The following is a 23,109-nucleotide window of genomic DNA, read 5'->3' as shown; positions in this document are numbered from 1 at the left end:
GTAGTTTTTACCTTCTGATGTCATCATTACAGGTGTGACAGTAGTTTTTACCTTCTGATGTCATCATTACACGTTTGACAGTAGTTTTTACCTTCTGATGTCATCGTTACAGGTGTGACAGTAGTTTTACCTTCTGATGTCATCATTACAGGTGTGACAGTAGTTTTACCTTCTGATGTCATCATTACAGGTGTGACAGTAGTTTTTACCTTCTGATGTCATCATTACACGTTTGACAGTAGTTTTTACCTTCTGATGTCATCGTTACAGGTGTGACAGTAGTTTTACCTTCTGATGTCATCATTACAGGTGTGACAGTAGTTTTTACCTTCTGATGTCATCATTACAGGTGTGACAGTAGTTTTTACCTTCTGATGTCATCATTACACGTCTGACAGTAGTTTTTACCTTCTGATGTCATTGTTACAGGTGTGACAGTAGTTTTTACCTTCTGATGTCATCATTACAGGTGTGACAGTAGTTTTTACCTTCTGATGTCATCATTACAGGTTTGACAGTAGTTTTTACCTTCTGATGTCATCATTACATGTTTGGCAGTAGTGTTTACCTTCTAATGTCATCGTTACAGGTGTGACAGTAGTTTTTACCTTCTGATGTCATCATTACACGTTTGGCAGTATAGTTTTTACCTTCTGATGTCATCATTACAGGTGTGACAGTAGTTTTTACCTTCTGATGTCATCGTTACACGTTTGACAGTAGTTTTTACCTTCTGATGTCATCATTACAGGTGTGACAGTAGTTTTTACCTTCTGATGTCATCATTACAGGTGTGACAGTAGTTTTTACCTTCTGATGTCATCGTTACAGGTGTGACAGTAGTTTTTACCTTCTGATGTCATCATTACAGGTGTGACAGTAGTTTTTATGTTCTGATGTCATCATTACAGGTGTGACAGTAGTTTTTACCTTCTGATGTCATCGTTACAGGTGTGACAGTAGTTTTTACCTTCTGATGTCATCGTTACACGTTTGACAGTAGTTTTTACCTTCTGATGTCATCGTTACAGGTGTGACAGTAGTTTTTACCTTCTGATGTCATCATTACAGGTGTGACAGTAGTTTTTACCTTCTGATGTCATCATTACAGGTGTGACAGTAGTTTTTACCTTCTGATGTCATCATTACACGTTTGACAGTAGTTTTTACCTTCTGATGTCATCGTTATAGGTGTGACAGTAGTTTTACCTTCTGATGTCATCATTACAGGTGTGACAGTAGTTTTTACCTTCTGATGTCATCATTACAAGTTTGACAGTAGTTTTTACCTTCTGATGTCATCGTTACAGGTGTGACAGTAGTTTTACCTTCTGATGTCATCATTACAGGTGTGACAGTAGTTTTTACCTTCTGATGTCATCATTACAGGTGTGACAGTAGTTTTTACCTTCTGATGTCATCATTACACGTTTGACAGTAGTTTTTACCTTCTGATGTCATCGTTACAGGTGTGACAGTAGTTTTTACCTTCTGATGTCATCATTACAGGTGTGACAGTAGTTTTTACCTTCTGATGTCATCATTACAGGTTTGACAGTAGTTTTTACCTTCTGATGTCATCATTACATGTTTGGCAGTAGTGTTTACCTTCTAATGTCATCGTTACAAGTGTGACAGTAGTTTTTACCTTCTGATGTCATCATTACACGTTTGGCAGTATAGTTTTTACCTTCTGATGACATCATTACAGGTGTGACAGTAGTTTTTACCTTCTGATGTCATCGTTACACGTTTGACAGTAGTTTTTACCTTCTGATGTCATCATTACAGGTGTGACAGTAGTTTTTACCTTCTGATGTCATCATTACAGGTGTGACAGTAGTTTTTACCTTCTGATGTCATCATTACAGGTGTGACAGTAGTTTTTACCTTCTGATGTCATCATTACATGTTTGACAGTAGTTTTTACCTTCTGATGTCATCGTTACACATTACCTGAGGTCCAGCCAGGTATCCCCCAAAGAAGAATGCGTGACCCAGCATAGCCAGTAACGATGGCGGCTCCTTTAGGACGGTAGCTTTCTGTTCTGCTGACAGCTTCTCCTTACAAACAGATAAACAACAACATGACAACAACCTTCATATTATAACTGTATTGTGTTACATTGGACATCAACATGACAATGACCTTCATATTATAACAGTATTGTGTTACATTGGTCGCCAACATGACAATGACCTTCATATTATAACAGTATTGTGTTACATTGGTCGCCAACATGACAATGACCTTCATATTATAACAGTATTGTGTTACATTGGTCGCCAACATGACAATGACCTTCATATTATAACAGTATTGTGTTACATTGGTCGCCAACATGACAATGACCTTCATATTATAACAGTATTGTGTTACAATGGTCGCCAACATGACAATGACCTTCATATTATAACAGTATTGTGTTACAATGGTGGCCAACATGACAACGACCTTCATATTATAACGGTATTGTGTTACATTGGTGGCCAACATGACAACGACCTTCATATTATAATAGTATTGTGTTACAATGGTCGCCAACATGACAATGACCTTCATAGTATTGTGTTACAATGGTCGCCAACATGACAATGACCTTCATATTATAACAGTATTGTGTTGTATTAATGGCAATGGTCGTCAACCTTAACAACTGAAAAGTATTCATATCTTTTATTTGACCAAAAAATCATTATCAAAATTGTGACATTCATAGATTTTTAACTTCTGAAAAAATCCTGCTCCTTTAGCTACTACGTCAAATTTCCTTCAGAAAAATGTAGTCACACTAGGTTTTCTGGTTCCCAAACTTAGTTACTTAATTTAAGAAAAACGTAGTAAGATCAGCTTTTCACATTCTCTAACTTAAGAAAAACGAAGTAAGATTAGCTTTTCACATTCTCTAACTGAAGAAAAACGAAGTAAGATTAGCTTTTCACATTCTCTGACTTAAGAAAAACGTAGTAAGATCAGCTTTTCACATTCTCTAACTTAAGAAAAACGAAGTAAGATTAGCTTTTCACATTCTCTAACTGAAGAAAAACGAAGTAAGATCAGCTTTTCACATTCTCTAACTTAAGAAAAACGAAGTAAGATCAGCTTTTCACATTCTCTAACTTGAGAAAAACGTAGTAAGATCAGCTTTTCACATTCTCTAACTTAAGAAAAACGAAGTAAGATCAGCTTTTCACATTCCCTAACTTAAGAAAAACGAAGTAAGATCAGCTTTTCACATTCCCTAACTTAAGAAAAACGAAGTAAGATCAGCTTTTCACATTCCCTAACTTAAGAATGATAAAAAACAATACCATGGATATATTGACAAAAAATTATTCCAGTAAAAAAAGGACCATGATACAATGAGCGGACCCGAGACTGAAAATATAACATGGACAAATGTCTTTCTACAAGCGGTTTACATACGATAAGCGCTCAACAAAGTGCAGTTTACCGATCATTCTGCCAATAACCAGAGTAACACGGCCAGCACAATATACACCAGTCCCATGACAAAAAGAAATTATCATATCAAGTGAATACTAAAACGCAAGACTGTCTGATCAAAATGCTACAGAGAAAGTAGAATTTTATGTCATAGCAAACTGTGCAAAGTTTGAAATAAATTGGTTGACAACTTAGTATGAGACAGACATGTCAGGACAATAACTAAAATTAATCTAAATGTCACTCAGGAAAATACCACGTAAAATCACATTTAACAAGCCGACTACGTTTAAAGTGATCTGTTTAAAATTGGGTGATCTCGCACCAATACTCAAACACTAAAATAAACAAGAGGCCAAATGGTCCTTTATTGTTCACCTGCTTCTAAGGAAATTTATATAATAAATCAAACGATAAGTATGTTGCTAAAACGATTATTTTCTGTAAAAAACACTATCATTTTTTCTGGATAAACCAACCATTTTCTGAAGAAAATCTATAACAGACACATTTAACTTAAATAAATCTCTGTTTCATATTTTGAACATTCATCTTTTATTACAATGTCCAATGGATTAATTAGATCAGAATATTACATAGAGACAGAGTCAATTTTAAAAAGAGACTATGATGCGAAATAATGCACACAACGGGTGGACAAGGTACTTCTGACTTGATTTCCCAAGTGTGTTACTATTTATATCCATCTCAAATACGCTAACACGGCAAAGTGACTTAAATTATTAAAGGTTTAAATCAGAAAATAAGTAGATGTACAGCATCAACAAATTCTCAATTTGTGTTACACAAACAAATCTGTTGTCTGTGCCTCTGTGTATGTAGCCATGCTTGGAGTTTGTTTGATATCCAATATTGTAAAATCTCACACCGCTGGTAGTGTACTGTAACATAGTAAAATCTCACAGGACAGGTAGTGTACTGTAACATAGTAAAATCTCACACGGCTGGTAGTGTACTGTAACATAGTAAAATCTCATAGGACAGGTAGTGTACTGTAACATAGTAAAATCTCATAGGACAGGTAGTGTACTGTAACATAGTAAAATCTCACAGGACAGGTAGTGTATTGTAACATAGTAAAATCTCACAGGGCTGGTAGTGTACTGTAACATAGTAAAATCTCACAGGACAGGTAGTGTACTGTAACATAGTAAAATCTCACACGGCTGGTAGTGTACTGTAACATAGTAAAATCTCACACGACAGGTAGTGTACTGTAACATAGTAAAATCTCACACGGCTGGTAGTGTACTGTAACATAGTAAAATCTCACAGGGCTGGTAGTGTACTGTAACATAGTAAAATCTCACAGGGCTGGTAGTGTACTGTAACATAGTAAAATCTCACAGGACAGGTAGTGTACTGTAACATAGTAAAATTTCACAGGGCAGGTAGTGTACTGTAACATAGTAAAATCTCACACGGCTGGTAGTGTACTGTAACCTAGTAAAATCTCACACGGCAGGTAGTGTACTGTAACATAGTAAAATCTCATAGGACAGGTAGTGTACTGTAACATAGTAAAATCTCACAGGGCTGGTAGTGTACTGTAACAAAGTAAAATCTCACACGGCAGGTAGTGTACTGTAACATAGTAAAATCTCACACGGCAGGTAGTGTACTGTAACATAGTAAAATCTCACACGGCAGGTAGTGTACTGTACATAGTAAAATCTCACAGGACAGGTAGTGTACTGTAACATAGTAAAATCTCACACGGCAGGTAGTGTACTGTAACATAGTAAATAGTAAAATCTCACAGGGCTGGTAGTGTACTGTAACATTGTAAAATCCCACAGGACAGGTAGTGTACTGTAACATAGTAAAATCTCACACGGCTGGTAGTGTACTGTAACATAGTAAAATCTCACACGGCAGGTAGTGTACTGTAACATAGTAAAATCTCACACGGCTGGTAGTGTACTGTAACCTAGTAAAATCTCACAGGACAGGTAGTGTACTGTAACATAGTAAAATCTCACACGGTTGGTAGTGTACTGTAACATAGTAAAATCTCACAGGACAGGTAGTGTATTGTACATAGTAAAATCTCACAGGACAGGTAGTAAATAATAAACTCGCTAACATCTCTTGTCACTGACAAGTTGTCTACTATGTTTCTGCTAAAGTGTAGAAATCTATAGAGCCTGTGTGTGTGTGTGCAAAATAAGCGGAGTACTTGACTACAATTTCAGAAATAATTTATATTTTTAAAAGTGTGTTTAAAGGTAATAGGAGTTACGAGTACAAGTCAATTTATGGACGATACTGTAGTTGTGACCTTGGAAACATCACACTGACCTTGAACTGATCTTGAGAGAGATTCTGGGAAATTTTGAAAAGAAAGAAAGAAAGGAAGAAAGAAAGAGCTATTGCCTCAAACTTTCGCTTGAAAGATGTTTTATGCTGGCATTCTAAGGGAGGGAACCACAATGCACTTACAAGAATAACGTAGCATATATCTTATAAGTATATTCATCATCTTACAATACAATTATGATAAAGTGTAAAATATATCACCATACAGCAACAGAAAGAGGAAGACATTTCTGGTGTTAATGCAAACACAACCATAAGATAAAAGCATTAAGTCACACACAACCCTGGGGATTATAACAAGAGATTCCAGAGGGATCTTGGTGCCCAACATTGAATGATCCATATCAGTCAAATGAAAGATTGATCTTTTCTCTTCATCTTCCTTCTTTCACTTAATTTTCAAAACATTTAATAACTTTATATAACACGATATAGCAGGAGCAACCCGCAATTGTCCAAATCCAAGATGGCTGCCTGTCGGCCATGTTGTTTTCTGATTGGTCCAAAAATGCAATATGTGCAACAAGGGACCAATGGAAACCTACATATGAAATTTGAGAAAGATCCCTTTGGTGCTTTCTGAGAAATAGTGATAACAATCTTCACTTGTCTGTCGACCATGTTGTTTCTGATTGGTGAGGCTTATTTGCAGTTATATAATGCTTAAATGTCACTATGTTATACTGGATACAGCCTCACACAGAACGCTACCGTATCGTTTAAGCGTGTGCCAAAAACTACAAAGATTATGTTGCTGTACACAAAATGTAAATTGATTACTCATATATATCACTTATGAAATTATTTTTCAGCAGCAAATGATGAAATTATAAAATATTAATGGTAAAGTAAAGAGAAAGCTTGTGATTTCAATGTTAAGTGGGATTAGAGACTTCACACTAAATTACCGGGCAAGTCGTGGATCACCATCTATATAAAAACACAACATTAGGCCATATATATAGATAGCAAATATGTAAATACAACTTATTTCATCATTTCTGGCCCAGTTCTATCAACATTCCCCTAATACAACGATACTACACTGTCGACTGTGTACACAGCTGGTCACAGAAACACACAACATCCCTTAATACAACGATACTACACTGTCGACTGTGTACACAGCTGGTCACAGAAACACACAACATCCCTTAATACAACGATACTACACTGTCGACTGTGTACACAGCTGGTCACAGAAACACACAACATCCCTTAATACAACGATACTATACACTGTCGACTGTGTACACAGCTGGTCACAGAAACACATAACATCCCTTAATACAACGTTACTAGACTGTCGACTGTGTACACAGCTGGTCACAGAAACACATAACATCCCTTAATACAACGATACTACACTGTCGACTGTGTACGCAGCTGGTCACAGAAACACACAACATCCCTTAATACAACGATACTACACTGTCGACTGTGTACGCAGCTGGTCACAGAAACACACAACATCCCTTAATACAATATTACTACACTGTCGACTGTGTACGCAGCTGGTCACAGAAACACATAACATCCCTTAATACAACGATACTACACTGTCGACTATGTACGCAGCTGGTCACAGAAACACACAACATCCCTTAATACAACGATACTACACTGTCGACTGTGTACGCAGCTGGTCACAGAAACACGTCCCTTAATACAACGATACTACACTGTCGACTGTGTACGCAGCTGGTCACAGAAACACATAAAATGGCATACCCACCTTATAGAAATATATTTAATATCAATATTTTTTTTTTAAATGTAGCATTAAAGTGAAGTGGTAAAAACCCAAAGTATATATAACCTGATAGTAAAAAACTATAGAACGACTTATTCTTGTTTCAAATTGATCATAACAACTCCTTATCGGAGATGCAGCATTTTTAAGGAAATATTCCTCAACTCAAAGCTTTCCATAGAAAAGCAGTTACCGTATTTGACCTAATAAGGGCGCCCCTACCTTTTTTCAAGGAAATAAATCTTTGACTGAGTGTCAAAATGGTGTTCAAAAGTAATAATTCATGTGAAATATTTTGCTACTTTATGTGTTCAATTTTCTTCAGCAAATTAAGTAACTGGAACACATGTTTTCGCCACATTTTGTGTATTCCTACAGGCTACAGATGACATGTCAGTGCAAAGAGCACCCAAAACTAAACACACATACAAATAATAACTTACCATCTTTACTTGAAGATAAAGTAAAGACTTCTTTCTTGTTGATAAATAACTTTTGTTCAGAACAGAAAGCTAGATCTAGTAAAAGACATTGTAAATCAATTATTAGGTCAAAGAAAACGATGTCTGATATGATCTAGGGAAATCACCTGTTTCTATAAATAGAACACAAAAGAGTTCCATTTGAACATAAATGGTGGAACACACGTTCTCTGGTCTAAAGATCAGCTGGCATGGTTTACAAGTTTACAGGAGTATTCAAGTCATGTTTAAGCTTAATATATAATAATGAATAGATATCTTCATCTGGAATATTTTTATGACTGAATATTTTACCGTTTCCACAACCTTGGGTATTCTGCTATAAGGTATAGTCTGTTTCATAAAACTTCAGAATAACTAATCTTAATAAGGGCACCCCCACTGTCAATTACCCGCGCCCTGCGCCCTTATTAGGTCAAATACGGTAATTAGATTTCTGTTTAAGTAATGCTTTCTATTAAACAAGAGGCCCAGAGGGCCTGTATCACTCACCTGGTTTTCATGAGATATGAAACAAGAATGATGCTTAAGTATATCTGTCACTGGTATTGCTATGTCAATATATCATAGGCATTTTATATGGGTACGTGAGGTGTTTATGCCAAAAAATGTATTAATCCATGAAATGAAATTGACTTTTGGCGCAACTCCATAGGGATTCTACCACACAAATGTGAGTGATATCCATTGCTTAGTTTCAGAAAAGAAGTTGTTAAAACCAATTGACCCCTTTTGACCCCGCCCTCTGCTCTCCATGGGGTCAGTTCCTTCCTTTATAAAATTTTGAATCCCTACCCAAAAGGATGCTACCAGTCAAATAGGAGCTACATCCATTGCTAAGTTTCAGAGAAGTTTTTCATATCAATTCAGCCAAATTGACCCTTTTGGACCCACCCCTCAGCCACCTGGAGGCCCGGGTCAACCCCAACATTCGGACAATTTTGAATCCACACCCCATGACCATGCTACCATACAAATGTGAGTGATATCCATTGCTTAGTTTCAGAGAAGAAGTTATTTATATCAATTAGCCAAATTGACCCCTTTTGGCTCCTGCCCAGAGGCCCCCAGGGGGTCGGCCCCATCATTTGTACAATTTTGAGTCCCCTACCCATTGGTCTCAATATGCAATATGTATAACTAGGCACCAAGGGAAACCTATATTTGAAATTTGAGAAAAATCCCTTCAGTAATTTCTGAGAAATAGCGATAACAAACTTCAATTGTCAAAATCCAAGATGGCTGCCTGTCAGCCATGTTGTTTTGCTATTGGTCTCAAAATGCGATAAGCATAACTAGGCACCAAGGGGAACCTAAATATGAAATTTGAGAAAGATCCCTTCAGTACTTTCTGAGAAATAGCGATAACAAACTTCAATTGTCAAAATCCAAGATGGCTGCCTGTCGGCCATGTTGTTTTTCGATTGGTCTCAAAATGCAATATGCATAACTAGGCACCAAGGGAAACCTACATATGAAATTTGAGAGAGATCCTTTCAGTACTTTCTGAGAAATAGCGATAACAAACTTCAATTGTCAAAATCCAAGATGGCTGCCTGTCGGCCATGTTGTTTACCGATTGGTCTCAATATGCAATATGTATAACTAGGCACCAAGGGAAACCTATATTTGAAATTTGAGAAAAATCCCTTTAGTACTTTCTAAGAAATAGCGATAACAAACTTCAATTGTCAAAATCCAAGATGGCTGCCTGTCGGCCATGTTGTTTTGCTATTGGTCTCAAAATGCGATATGCATAACTAGGCACCAAGGGGAACCTACATATGAAATTTGAGAAAAGATCCCTTCAGTAATTTCTGAGAAATAGCGATAACAAACTTCAATTGTCAAAATCCAAGATGGCTGCCTGTCGGCCATGTTGTTCTTCGATTGGTCTCAATATGCAATATGCATAACTAGGCACCAAGGGAAACCTACATATGAAATTTGAGAAAGATCCCTTCAGTTCTTTCTGAGAAATAGCAATAACAAACTTCAATTGTCAAAATCCAAGATGGCTGCCTGTCGGCCATGTTGTTTTTCGATAGGTCTCAAAATGCGATATGTATAACAAGGCACCAAGGGGAATCTACATATGAAATTTGAGAAAGATCCCTTCAGTACTTTCTCAGAAATAGCGATAACAAACTTCAATTGTCAAAATCTAAGATGGCTGCCTGTCGGCCATGTTGTTTTCCGATAGGTCTCAAAATGCGATATGCATAACTAGGCACCATCTGATGATGGTGGGCTAAAAAGTCAAATAAGTCAATTGTTGACAGACGGACGCCACGGTATGGCATAAGCTCACCTTGGTCCTTTCCTTGAAATATTGATCAAACTGGGGCCAGAAAGGACAATAATTACTGTTTTCTGTGATATCCTTCGATCAGTTAAATTCCTATAAGAAACCTAGAATCATGACTTGTGTTGTTATAGCAAACACTGACTGAATTCAAACAAGTCTGATATATAAACATGAATTAAATCCAGTTTCAAGAAAAGAAACAAACTGAATTTATTCCTTTTTCTTTTACCTCCTTCTTCTGCGAGTCATACAGGTCAAACGCCAGACCGGTCAGTTTCAGGGTCAAGACGCAGTGGGGTGTGGTCCAGCAAATATCTTCATAGTTGTCTAGTATGTAATAGCCCAACACAAGGTATACCTAAAACATAGAGTATCTAGTATGTAACAGCCCAACACAAGGTATACCTAAAACATAGAGTATCTAGTATGTAATAGCCCAACACGAGGTATACCTAAAACATAGAGTATCTGGTATGTAATAGCCCAACACGAGGTATACCTAAAACATAGAGTATCTGGTATGTAATAGCCCAACACGAGGTATACCTAAAACATAGAGTATCTGGTATGTAATAGCCCAACACGAGGTATACCTAAAACATAGAGTATCTAGTATGTAATAGCCCAACACGAGGTATACCTAATACATAGAGTATCTAGTATGTACACGACATTACATGTATCGTTCAAAAAATAAAAATCATCAGTCGTTTGTGTAATATATATATATTGTTGAATATCCATCTGTTGTTTGTGTTTTGTTGTTGAATATTCCACTATTTATTCAACATCTGTTTCTGTTATATATATGGTTGAATATCCATCGGTAGTTACCATGTTGACTATCAATCAATTGTTTGTATTATATAACTCGTTGTATATTCATCATTTGTTAATATTATATACATGTACATTGTATATTATTTAATATTCATCAGTTGCTTGTGTTTAATATTTTCCTGTCTGTGACATATTCAATATTGAATGATACATTACGTTGTTGAATATAATGGCCAGCCACAGCGACAGCCTGGTACCAGCACATGTCTGTAGTATAATGTAAACTCCAAGTACATTCAGGACGGTGTGTATCGCATGGAAACCTGAAATATACCAAACACACTTGTAATACAACAGGACGGTGTGTATCGCATGGAAACCTGAAACATACCAAACACACTTGTAACACAACAGGACGGTGTGTATCGCATGGAAACCTGAAACATACCAAACACACTTGTAACACAACAGGACGGTGTGTATCGCATGGAAACCTGAAATATACCAAACACACTACACTTGTAACACAACAGGAAAGACAGGTTTTGTTTGCAATTGTACAAAAGTGTGCAACATATTTGACAATGTGGGACAATACCAAGGGGAAGTAATTCATAATTTTGTTTTTTCCAAGGTTCAATAATTTCTATTTCTCATCATCAAAAATGATCATATAGACATTGTCCTCACGCTGTAGCTTTCATATTCAATTTGCATATATTCATACACAATTGCTTTAAGTTGTTGTGCTACGTCGATAAGGGAGATAACTTTTATCAGGACTTACCAGAAGTATAATAAACTCCTGATTGTAAACACTCACTCCAAATGTTGTTTTTTCTTTTCAGCAGAAAAATGCATGTATTAAGAAAAGTGATTAAATATTTAATGTGTGTGACATTATGATTACATGATATAAAACATCCACACATCATTAACATACCAAATATACAACACTCATTCTCACCCTCAACATAGGCACTTGTGTTGAGATTAAATGAAGTTAATTTATCATTTTCAGGTGCCCTTTTCTAGGATAACCATCGCAATAGGGTCCAGTATGAAGCTGAAACTGGTTGAAAAACAGGGCTTTTATTACTTTGGGAATGGGGCCTATGGCTTTGGGATTGGGAAAAATGTGCGGCAACAGGTAAATTGGAAAAAATGGACATAATGGTAAAAATAACAAGTAGACACAAATATAGATCTATGCTATATTTATTTAGACTCTAGAGCATTATCCCTTTATCAGGCCAGAATAACCAATAAACGTAGATGGGACGGCACCATCCAGATTTTTAAAGACATAATCTTTTTATAGATCATTCGATTGGGAATTTTAACTGGTAGGATTGAGAAAAATGTCCAATTTTGCTGTGGGGAATGGGGCCGAAATTCGGCCCCAAATCGGCCCTGAAAAATGACAAACTAAAATGTAGAAATTGTTTATCAGATCCCCACTCATCCTACGTATTTCATCAGTACAAAGGTGGACAAGTTAACAAGCTGTATAATGTGAGATATGTTACGACGACTGTGTCAATTAAAGACCTCCATAATCAATACAGACTGTTGTCATCGCCCTGGGACATCTAACATTAATATTTATTGTGTTTAAAGTAAAACTGAGGTCGATGAGGAATGTCTGTCGTGATTCCCAAACAGTGAATACAGATCACCTGATTTAATCGTTGGGATACTGACTATTTTCCATTATCGACGAGACTACTCAGCCATCGTGTGCAAAGGACAAAAGATCCAGGGATCTTAACCTCCACCAAAAATAAGTTTTGTAGTCCATCATCCAAGCATACTACTGGCCCAATATCAGGTCTATGTGTCATTTATATTAGTCATTGAGAAATTATTGATTAGATATTTTAATACTTTTGACCCCTGTGACCTTAATGTACACTGTAGGTCTAGGTCATTTACTAGAACAAACTAAAAATTCGTAAAAAAATCACCCCAGAATGCAACATACCAAACTACACCAACACTTAATACCTCGAGGCTGGGTTTGATAGTCTACACCGGTCTAAACTACACCAACACTTAATACCTCGAGGCTGATTGGACTAGGAGATTTCAGGACAGTTTACACACTGTAGAATATGTCTGGAGTTTCCACGTTCGGTTTATCTTGCACTGGGATGTTCAATAACAATCAATACTAAATTAGGTTGAAATCTCTCTGCTTCAGTACATTCCTGGGAGCCACAGACACATGCAGCTTTCATGTGATCCAGGGATCCTCCATACAGAAATCATTCTATACCTCTTTGGTTGTTCTGGACAAAGTAGTATCAGAAAAGTTTAAAATGACCCAGAAACAATACACCATGCCATAACTAGATTAATTCCTTCAGACCAGGACGTCTAATTATATTGTTCATCCTGAGAGAATATGTGCTACATTATAAGGAGAGACAATGCAATGCAACAAAAAACAAGAGGCCTAAAGGGTTTCAGAATGCACTCAGTGAACATAGTTGGATTTAAGAAAGATGTAATCAAGCTGAAAATAAAATTGATTTCTTGATCATTTTTGCACGATTTCCTTGTCACCATAAGCGTCTTACATGTAATTAATCAATACTTCAAATCTTCTACTTAAGATCCTCTTTATCAATCACGGGAATACAAAAGGTGACATTTTTAGAAAAGAAATTTATAGTTTCTTAGTATAGAACTCTGTCCTAAAGAACTTAGTGTGGTGCAGCCTTGGGATCAGAGCTTCATTCCCTCCATCTTGACCTATTTATATATCCTAGCAGTTTCTAGAGTTTCATCAAAGATTTTTTATTTTTTGATAATCGATAGTATAACAACATCTGTTGTACTGATCAGGGGTTTTATACTGGCGGTCGGACAATTAAATCAGCTAAAGAAAATGGAAAATAGATGTGTACAAGAAAACAGCAATGTAATAAATTGGTTATTTAGAGTTCTTTTCTTCATTGATGGAACCTTAGATTTAATTCACATTCATAAATTGGCCAACGAGAGCAAATACATTGTGTATATTGACTGTTATTGCTTATAAAATCTGGAGGATAAAAGCAGATCAGCCGACCACAACGTAATCACAGTAGGATCGTACGAAATGCATTCAATGACTAGTCTAAGCCCTGTTATACTCACCAAAGTTAAAACAAGCAATCCATAGACCTGTGAGGATGAAGAATATGTGTTGTGTTGTAGCTGTTTGGCCGTAGACTACTCGCCGGTATAGAACAGCTAGGGGGTAACCTGAAATAACAAACATTTCAATGGATGAATTGTCAAAGAGTTGGGGTTTGGAATATTAGAAAGGGGGGGGGGGGGAATGTAAACAACTTAGGTCATTCATGGCGATGCTTTTAATCTGAATATATCTTTGCTCAATATGAAAAAACCTTGGGTAAGTTTGGTTTAATTTCATTTGACTCTGTAACCTCGAAAATAGGTCAAAGTATTCAGACAAACTGGTAGCCCTTCAACCCTGCATGCTCTTGACTCAATACCATGACCCTGGGTCTTGTAGGCTCAAAACAATTACCCTAGGTATTCTAGGCCCAATACTATGACCCCAGGGTCTTTAAGGCTCGATACCATGACCCTAGGTATTCTAGGCCCGATACCATGACTCAGGGTCTTCTAGGCCCAATACTATGACCCGGGGTCTTCTAGGCCCGATACCATGACCCAAGGTCTTCTAGGCCCAATACCATGACCCTAGGTCTTCTAGGCCCAATACCATGACCCTAGGTCTTCTAGGCCCAATACCATGACCCTAGGTCTTCTAGGCCCAATACCATGACCCAAGGTCTTCTAGGCCCAATACCATGACCCTAGGTATTCTAGGCCCAATACCATGACCCAAGGTCTTCTAAGCCCAATACCATGACCCTAGGTCTTCTAGGCCCAATACCATGACCCAAGGTCTTCTAGGCCCAATACCATGACCCTAGGTCTTCTGACCCACTACCATGACCCAAGGTCTTCTGACCCAATACCATGACCCTGGGTCTTCTGACCCAATACCTTGACCCTAGGTCTTCTGACCCAATACCATGACCCTAGGTCTTCTAGGCCCAATACCATGACCCTAGGTCTTCTAGGCCCAATACCATGACCCTAGGTCTTCTAGGCCCAATACCATGACCCTAGGTCTTCTGACCCAATACCATGACCCTAGGTCTTCTAGGCCCAATACCATGACCCTATAGGCCTCCTAGGTCCAGTACCATGACCCAAGGTCTTCTGACCCAATACCATGACCCTAGGTCTTCTAGGCCCAATACCATGACCCTATAGGCCTCCTAGGTCCAGTACCATGACCCTAGGTCTTCTAGGCCCAATACCTTGACCCTAGGTCTTCTGACCCAATACCATGACCCTAGGTCTTCTGACCCAATACCATGACCCTAGGTCTTCTGACCCAATACCATGACCCCGGGGTCTTCTAGGCCCGATACCATGACCCAAGGTCTTCTGACCCAATACCATGACCCCGGGGTCTTCTAGGCCCGATACCATAACACTGGGTCTTCTAGGCCACATACCTTGACCCTATGTCATCTAGGCCCAGTACCATGACCCAAGGTCTTTAAGCTATTTTAGATATGGGGAAGATTTTTTTCATGAGTATGTTCTCACCAAATAGATAGACAAAGTATACTGCACCCTTCAGCCCGGTGAGCTAAAAGTTGTATGACAATTGAGATAACAATCTGATCAGTAAACATTCAGCTAAGGATTTGACTAGTTGGACAAGAATGAGAAACAGGGCTAAGGTGACTAGAGCTCAGGTAAATTCTGAAGCTGCCACTCAACCTCGGACTAAAATAGAAATTATATCAGCCAAAACTTAACACGACAAAATAGAAATCCTTGGCGTGGACAGTGAATTTCCAAGAACAGGAAGAATCACAGACAGAAACACCTCGGCCCAATAGAAACAAATACCCTCCAATTGAAATTAATACAGCCCAATAGAAACAAATACCCTCCAATTGAAATAAATACAGCCCAATAGAAACAAATACCCTCCAATTGAAATTAATACAGCGCAATAGAAACAAATACCCTCCAATTGAAATTAATACAGCGCAATAGAAATTCCTTGGGCCAATAGAAATGAATTTGTCCCAATTGAAATTAATACAGCCCAATATAAATTCCTCAGCCAAATAGAAATAAATTGCTAATTTCTATGAAACTATCCCCTTGTGTACTGACCAGCCTTCAAACTTTACACCTACTCAGATGTGTCAGGTAACACTAATATATCAACTATTATTTACTGCATGCAGATGTTTATCATTGCTGAAAAGCCTTGTTAGATAATGAAGTAAATTGAGGACAGTTTAGGTGAGTGGCTGATGCCACATGGAATGCATTTAACAATTTAAAATAATACTGTATGACATCACCATAGTGTAATAACTAGTGTCTTACTGTATGACATCACAATAGTGTTATAACATGTGTCTTACTGTGTGACATCACAATAGTGTTATTACAAGTGTCTTACTGTATGACATCACAATAGTGTTATTACAAGTGTCTTACTTTATGACATCACCATAGTGTTATTACAAGTGTCTTACTTATGACATCATAATAGTGTTATTACAAGTGTCTTACTGTATGACATCACACTAGAGTTATTACAAGTGTCTTACTGTATGCCATCACAATAGTGTTATCAAATTTGTCTTACTGTATGACATCACAATAGTGTTATCACAAGTGTCTTACTGTATGACATCACAATAGTGTTATTACAAGTGTCTTACTGTATGACATCACAATAGTGTTATTACAAGTGTCTTACTGTATGACATCACAATAGTGTTATTACATGTGTCTTACTGTATGACATCACAATAGTGTTATTACAAGTGTCTTACTGTATGACATCACAATAGTGTTATTACAAGTGTCTTACTGTATGACATCACAATAGTGTTATTACAAGTGTCTTACTGTATGACATCACAATAGTGTTATTACATGTGTCTTACTGTATGACATCACAATAGTGTTATTACAAGTGTCTTACTGTATTTATGTCACAATAGTGTTATTACAAGTGTCTTACTGTATTTATGTCACAATAGTGTTATTACAAGTGTCTTACTGTATGACATCACAATAGTGTTATTACATGTGTCTTACTGTATGACATCACAATAGTGTTATTACAAGTGTCTTACTGTATTACATCACAATAGTGTTATTACAAGTGTCTTACTGTATTTATGTCACAATAGTGTTATTACAAGTGTCTTACTGTATGACATCACAATAGTGTTATTACAAGTGTCTTACTGTATGACATCACAATAGTGTTATTACAAGTGTCTTACTGTATGACATCACCATAGTGTTATTACAAGTGTCTTACTGTATGACATCACCATAGTGCTATAACAAGTGTCTTACTGTATGACATCACAATAGTGTTATAACAAGTGTCTTACTGTATGACATCACAATAGTGTTATTACAAGTGTCTTACTGTATGACATCACAATAGTGTTATCAAATGTGTCTTACTGTATGACATCACAATAGTGTTATAACAAGTGTCTTACTGTATGACATCACAATAGTGTTATTACAAGTGTCTTACTGTATGACATCACAATAGTGTTATTACATGTGTCTTACTGTATGACATCACAATAGTGTTATTACAAGTGTCTTACTGTATGACATCACAATAGTGTTATTACAAGTGTCTTACTGTATGACATCACAATAGTGTTATAACTAGTGTCTTACTGTATGACATCACAATAGTGTTATAACTAGTGTCTTACTGTATGACATCACAATAGTGTTATTACATGTGTCTTACTGTATGACATCAAAATATTGTTATTACAAGTGTCTTACTGTATGACATCACAATAGTGTTATAACATGTGTCTTACTGTATGACATCACAATAGTGTTATTACAAGTCTCTTACTGTATGACATCACAATAGTGTTATTACATGTGTCTTACTGTATGACATCACAATAGTGTTATTACATGTGTCTTACTGTATGACATCACAATAGTGTCATTACAAGTGTCTTACTGTATGACATCACAATAGTGTCATTACAAGTGTCTTACTGTATGACATCACACTACAGTTATTACATGTGTCTTACTGTATGACATCAAAATAGTGTTATAACAAGTATCTTACTGTATGACATCACAATAGTGTTATTACAAGTGTCTTACTGTATGACATCACAATAGTGTTATTACAAGTGTCTTACTGTATGACATCACAATAGTGTTATCAAATGTGTCTTACTCTATGACATCACAATAGTGTTATTACAATGACTTACTCTATGACATCACAATAGTGTTATTACAAGTGTCTTACTCTATGACATCACAATAGTTTTATAACAAGTGTCTTACTGTATGACATCACAATAGTGTTATAACATGTGGCTTACTGTATGACATCATAATAGTGTCATTACAAGTGTCTTACTGTATGACATCACAATAGTGTTATAACAAGTATCTTACTGTATGACATCACAATAATGGTATTACAAGTGTCTTACCGTATGACATCACAATAGTGTTATAACAAGTGTCTTACCGTATTTAAGACATCATGTGTTACAACCAACCATGTGTTACATCCGATCATGTGCTAAATTAATTAATAAATATTTAGTGTGGTGCAGGGGAATTTAGTGGTAATTTTCATATATATATATATACATACATATATACATAAATATACTTATATTAAATATAATTCCATAGATGTGAACACTCCTGACAGTAAATTTTCCAACAAAAACCAAACCATTATCAAACTAGAATATGTACTGTGGTGTTACATGTCCTTATACAATTTTAGAAATGAATGCAATGACATGCGTGAATGCAATGACATGTGTAAGATATCCAGATTAACATGCGGCTTGGACACCGTCACAAATCATTTGTGATATTCTGTTTTTAAATTACGCAATTTACACAGCAGTCTTTCAGGTGATATATCACTCCTGTTACTTCATGTTTGAGGAGTAAAAGTGGCTTAGTCAGTAGAGCTTCAAACTGAATGTAATCTTGGGTTAAGGTCCGAGATATGTGGTTCACTCTCAGTACATATAGGGCTATTTGTGTTTCTCATGTGTTAATATCACAGGCCGTTATGTACTATCATGGGTGTGTCCATGGAAAATGCACTTCATCCTAACTGCTCAAGGTAGCTTCTGTACGTTGTTCAGGAGGTAGCCACAAGCTACTACATGAAAGAGGCACTGCTTCAAAATATCCCTCAATATTGACAGTGATAACCTTAGCAAACATCAGGCAGAAAAAGAGAATAAATTGCAATATTAAGCTTTTTATGTTTCCAATCAGGAAAAAGCTCATCAAATTTCAAATAATAATTCCTAATTAGACTTGTAATATAAACTTAACAAATTGTTTTCAAAATATTGCCGTTCAATTTTAGTATATGTTTAGGAATGAAATAAAGGTGACCCACTGTCCATCTACATGTACCTGTGAACTTATAACAATCAACAAGACATTGTTATTGTTACCTTTGACCTTTAGGTCTAAGTCCCAATGATCCAACGAGAGAGCACTACATTTTGTCAGTGAAGTGAAAGATATATCTTAAAAGTTTTACAAAATATTTGACCTTTAGGAAAAAGGTTAAAGTGACCTTATATTACAGAAGCACATTTTACATAGGGTTTAGGAGATGCAAGTCAATTGTAAGTTTCATTAAGATATACTCAACGTTATAGTCAAGAAGTTGTTTGACCTGGACGGAATTTGACCTTTGACCTTGAGGTCAAGTTGTAATGATCCACTTCATCATTAGGTTACCAACAATTTTTCTTTAGATATCTTTTATTGTAAAAATTATGGCCCAGAAAAAAAAAAACAAAAAACAAGAGCCTAATGGCTCACCTGCTATCCAGTAATCCGTTCATACATAAAAATAATTAAGAACAAGTGTATCAGAGACCAGATAATCAGATATAAGATCACAGGGCCTCATAGTTATTTGAAAAGGTGAATCTTATAAATATTTTGGCCAATTTAACTCTTTCAAACTTCCATTATGATCAAGGTCATTCATTTGAACAGACTTTCTAGCCTTCATCCAAGAACGCTACAAGCCAGATATAAGGTCTCTGGACCTTTCAGTTATTGAAAATAAGTCATGGAAATATTTTAGCCGTAAGTCATGGAAATATCTGAGCCTATTTGACTGCTCTCACCGTGAAAGCTCAATGTCATTCTTTCGAATAACTTGCAATTGGTAGCCCTTCACCCCAGCATGCTACAGACCCAATATCAAGTCCCTGGGCATCTTGGTTATTGAGAAGATGTCATTTGAAGATTTTAGCCTATCTGACCACTGTGACCTTGAATGAAAGTCAAGGTCATTCATTTAAACAAACTTGGTAGTCCTTCACCCCAGCATGCTAAAGGCTCAATATCAAAGTCCCTGGGCCTCTTGGTTATTAAGAAGTTGTTTAAATATTTCAGAATATTTGACCAATGTGACCTTGAAAGAAGGTTAAGCTGCACCACTACATAAGCTCACTTGCCCTTCAGGCAGGTGAACTAATAAGAGACATTAAAAGAGACATGAAATTATCACCTCTATAAAACATCTTATGAAATCTACAAATCTGTAAGATCTGAGAAATTACAGAAAAATTGATACAAACTTAAATTCAATTTCAAACTTCCTCTGTATACTGTATGTTTGCTGGGTTAATTGCCCTGTACATGGACAGCAAGGGTCATTTTGAAGGGGACCTTGTAGTAGTTGGTGACTACCTCACTGAGCAACATATGGGAGGCCAGTCGCATGCCATTCAGAGCAATTAGGGTAAAGTGTCTTCCAACGACACAAACACAACAGTACACACTCCCCGAGAAACAGGGATAGGGAGTCGAGGGTCAGACGACACAACAGTACACACTCCCCGAGAAACAGGGATAGGGAGTCGAGGGTCAGACGACACAACAGTACACACTCCCCGAGAAACAGGGATAGGGAGTCGAGGGTCAGACAACACAACAGTACACACTCCCCGAGAAACAGGGATAGGGAGTCGAGGGTCAGACGACACAACAGTACAGACTCCCCGAGAAACAGGGATAGGGAGTCGAGGGTCAGACAACACAATAGTACACACTCCCCGAGAAACAGGGATAGGGAGTCAAGGGTCAGACGACACAACAGTACACACTCCCCGAGAAACAGGGATAGGGAGTCGAGGGTCAGACGACACAACAGTACACACTCCCCGAGAAACAGGGATAGGGAGTCGAGGGTCAGACAACACAACAGTACACACTCCCCGAGAAACAGGGATAGGGAGTCAAGGGTCAGACGACACAACAGTTCACACTCCCCGAGAAATAGGGATAGGGAGTCAAGGGTCAGACGACACAACAGTACAGACTCCCCGAGAAACAGGGATAGGGAGTCGAGGGTCAGACGACACAACAGTACACACTCCCCGAGAAACAGGGATAGGGAGTCGAGGGTCAGACGACACAACAGTACACACTCCCCGAGAAACAGGGATAGGGAGTCGAGGGTCAGACGACACAACAGTACACACTCCCCGAGAAACAGGGAGTCGAGGGTCAGACAACACAACAGTACAGACTCCCCGAGAAACAGGGATAGGGAGTCGAGGGTCAGACGACACAACAGTACACACTCCCTGAGAAACAGGGAGTCGAGGGTCAGACAACACAACAGTACACACTCCCCGAGAAACAGGGATAGGGAGTCGAGGGTCAGACGACACAACAGTACACACTCCCTGAGAAACAGGGAGTCGAGGGTCAGACAACACAACAGTACACACTCCCCGAGAAACAGGGATAGGGAGTCGAGGGTCAGACGACACAACAGTACACACTCCCCGAGAAACAGGGATAGGGAGTGGAGGGTCAGACAACACAACAGTACAGACTCCCCGAGAAACAGGGATAGGGAGTCGAGGGTCAGACGACACAACAGTACACACTCCCCGAGAAACAGGGATAGGGAGTCGAGGGTCAGACGACACAACAGTACACACTCCCCGAGAAACAGGGATAGGGAGTCGAGGGTCAGACGACACAACAGTACACACTCCCCGAGAAACAGGGATAGGGAGTCGAGGGTCAGACGACACAACAGTACACACTCCCCGAGAAACAGGGATAGGGAGTCGAGGGTCAGACAACACAACAGTACACACTCCCCGAGAAACAGGGATAGGGAGTCGAGGGTCAGACGACACAACAGTACACACTCCCCGAGAAACAGGGATAGGGAGTGGAGGGTCAGACGACACAACAGTACAGACTCCCCGAGAAACAGGGATAGGGAGTCGAGGGTCAGACGACACAACAGTACACACTCCCCGAGAAACAGGGATAGGGAGTCGAGGGTCAGACGACACAACAGTACACACTCCCCGAGAAACAGGGATAGGGAGTCGAGGGTCAGACGACACAACAGTACACACTCCCCGAGAAACAGGGATAGGGAGTCGAGGGTCAGACGACACAACAGTACACACTCCCCGAGAAACAGGGATAGGGAGTCGAGGGTCAGACAACACAACAGTACACACTCCCCGAGAAACAGGGATAGGGAGTCGAGGGTCAGACAACACAACAGTACACACTCCCCGAGAAACAGGGAGTCGAGGGTCAGACAACACAACAGTACACACTCCCCGAGAAACAGGGATAGGGAGTCGAGGGTCAGACGACACAACAGTACACACTCCCCGAGAAACAGGGAGTCGAGGGTCAGACAACACAACAGTACACACTCCCCGAGAAACAGGGATAGGGAGTCGAGGGTCAGACGACACAACAGTACACACTCCCCGAGAAACAGGGATAGGGAGTGGAGGGTCAGACAACACAACAGTACACACTCCCCGAGAAACAGGGATAGGGAGTCGAGGGTCAGACGACACAACAGTACACACTC

The 23,109-nt window shown here is 38.3% G+C and overlaps 1 protein-coding gene across 3 annotated transcripts in view; it reads right to left on the bottom strand.

The window, feature by feature from the left end:
• Nucleotides 1-23,109, bottom strand: part of LOC117345135 (lysophospholipid acyltransferase 5-like) — a 54,567-nt gene that overhangs the window by 17,095 nt on the left and 14,363 nt on the right. For all 3 annotated transcript variants that reach the window (XR_004536353.1, XR_004536352.1, XM_033908120.1), the window contains exons 2-5: nt 14,256-14,363; nt 11,328-11,434; nt 10,561-10,689; nt 1,957-2,064 (exon numbers count right to left, since the gene is read on the bottom strand). Coding sequence is in view for 1 of the 3 variants with exons in the window: in XM_033908120.1 (XP_033764011.1) it covers nt 1,957-2,064; nt 10,561-10,689; nt 11,328-11,434; nt 14,256-14,363 (452 nt within the window). In the remaining 2 variants the exon portion in view is untranslated. The remainder of the gene's footprint in view (nt 1-1,956; nt 2,065-10,560; nt 10,690-11,327; nt 11,435-14,255; nt 14,364-23,109) is intronic.

The sequence above is a fragment of the Pecten maximus genome, chromosome 16 (genome assembly GCF_902652985.1).
Source record: "Pecten maximus chromosome 16, xPecMax1.1, whole genome shotgun sequence".
Classification (NCBI taxonomy): Eukaryota; Metazoa; Mollusca; class Bivalvia; order Pectinida; family Pectinidae; genus Pecten; species Pecten maximus.
The sequence above is the reverse complement of the archived record's forward strand: the minus strand, read 5'-3'. Positions and strand labels throughout refer to the sequence as shown.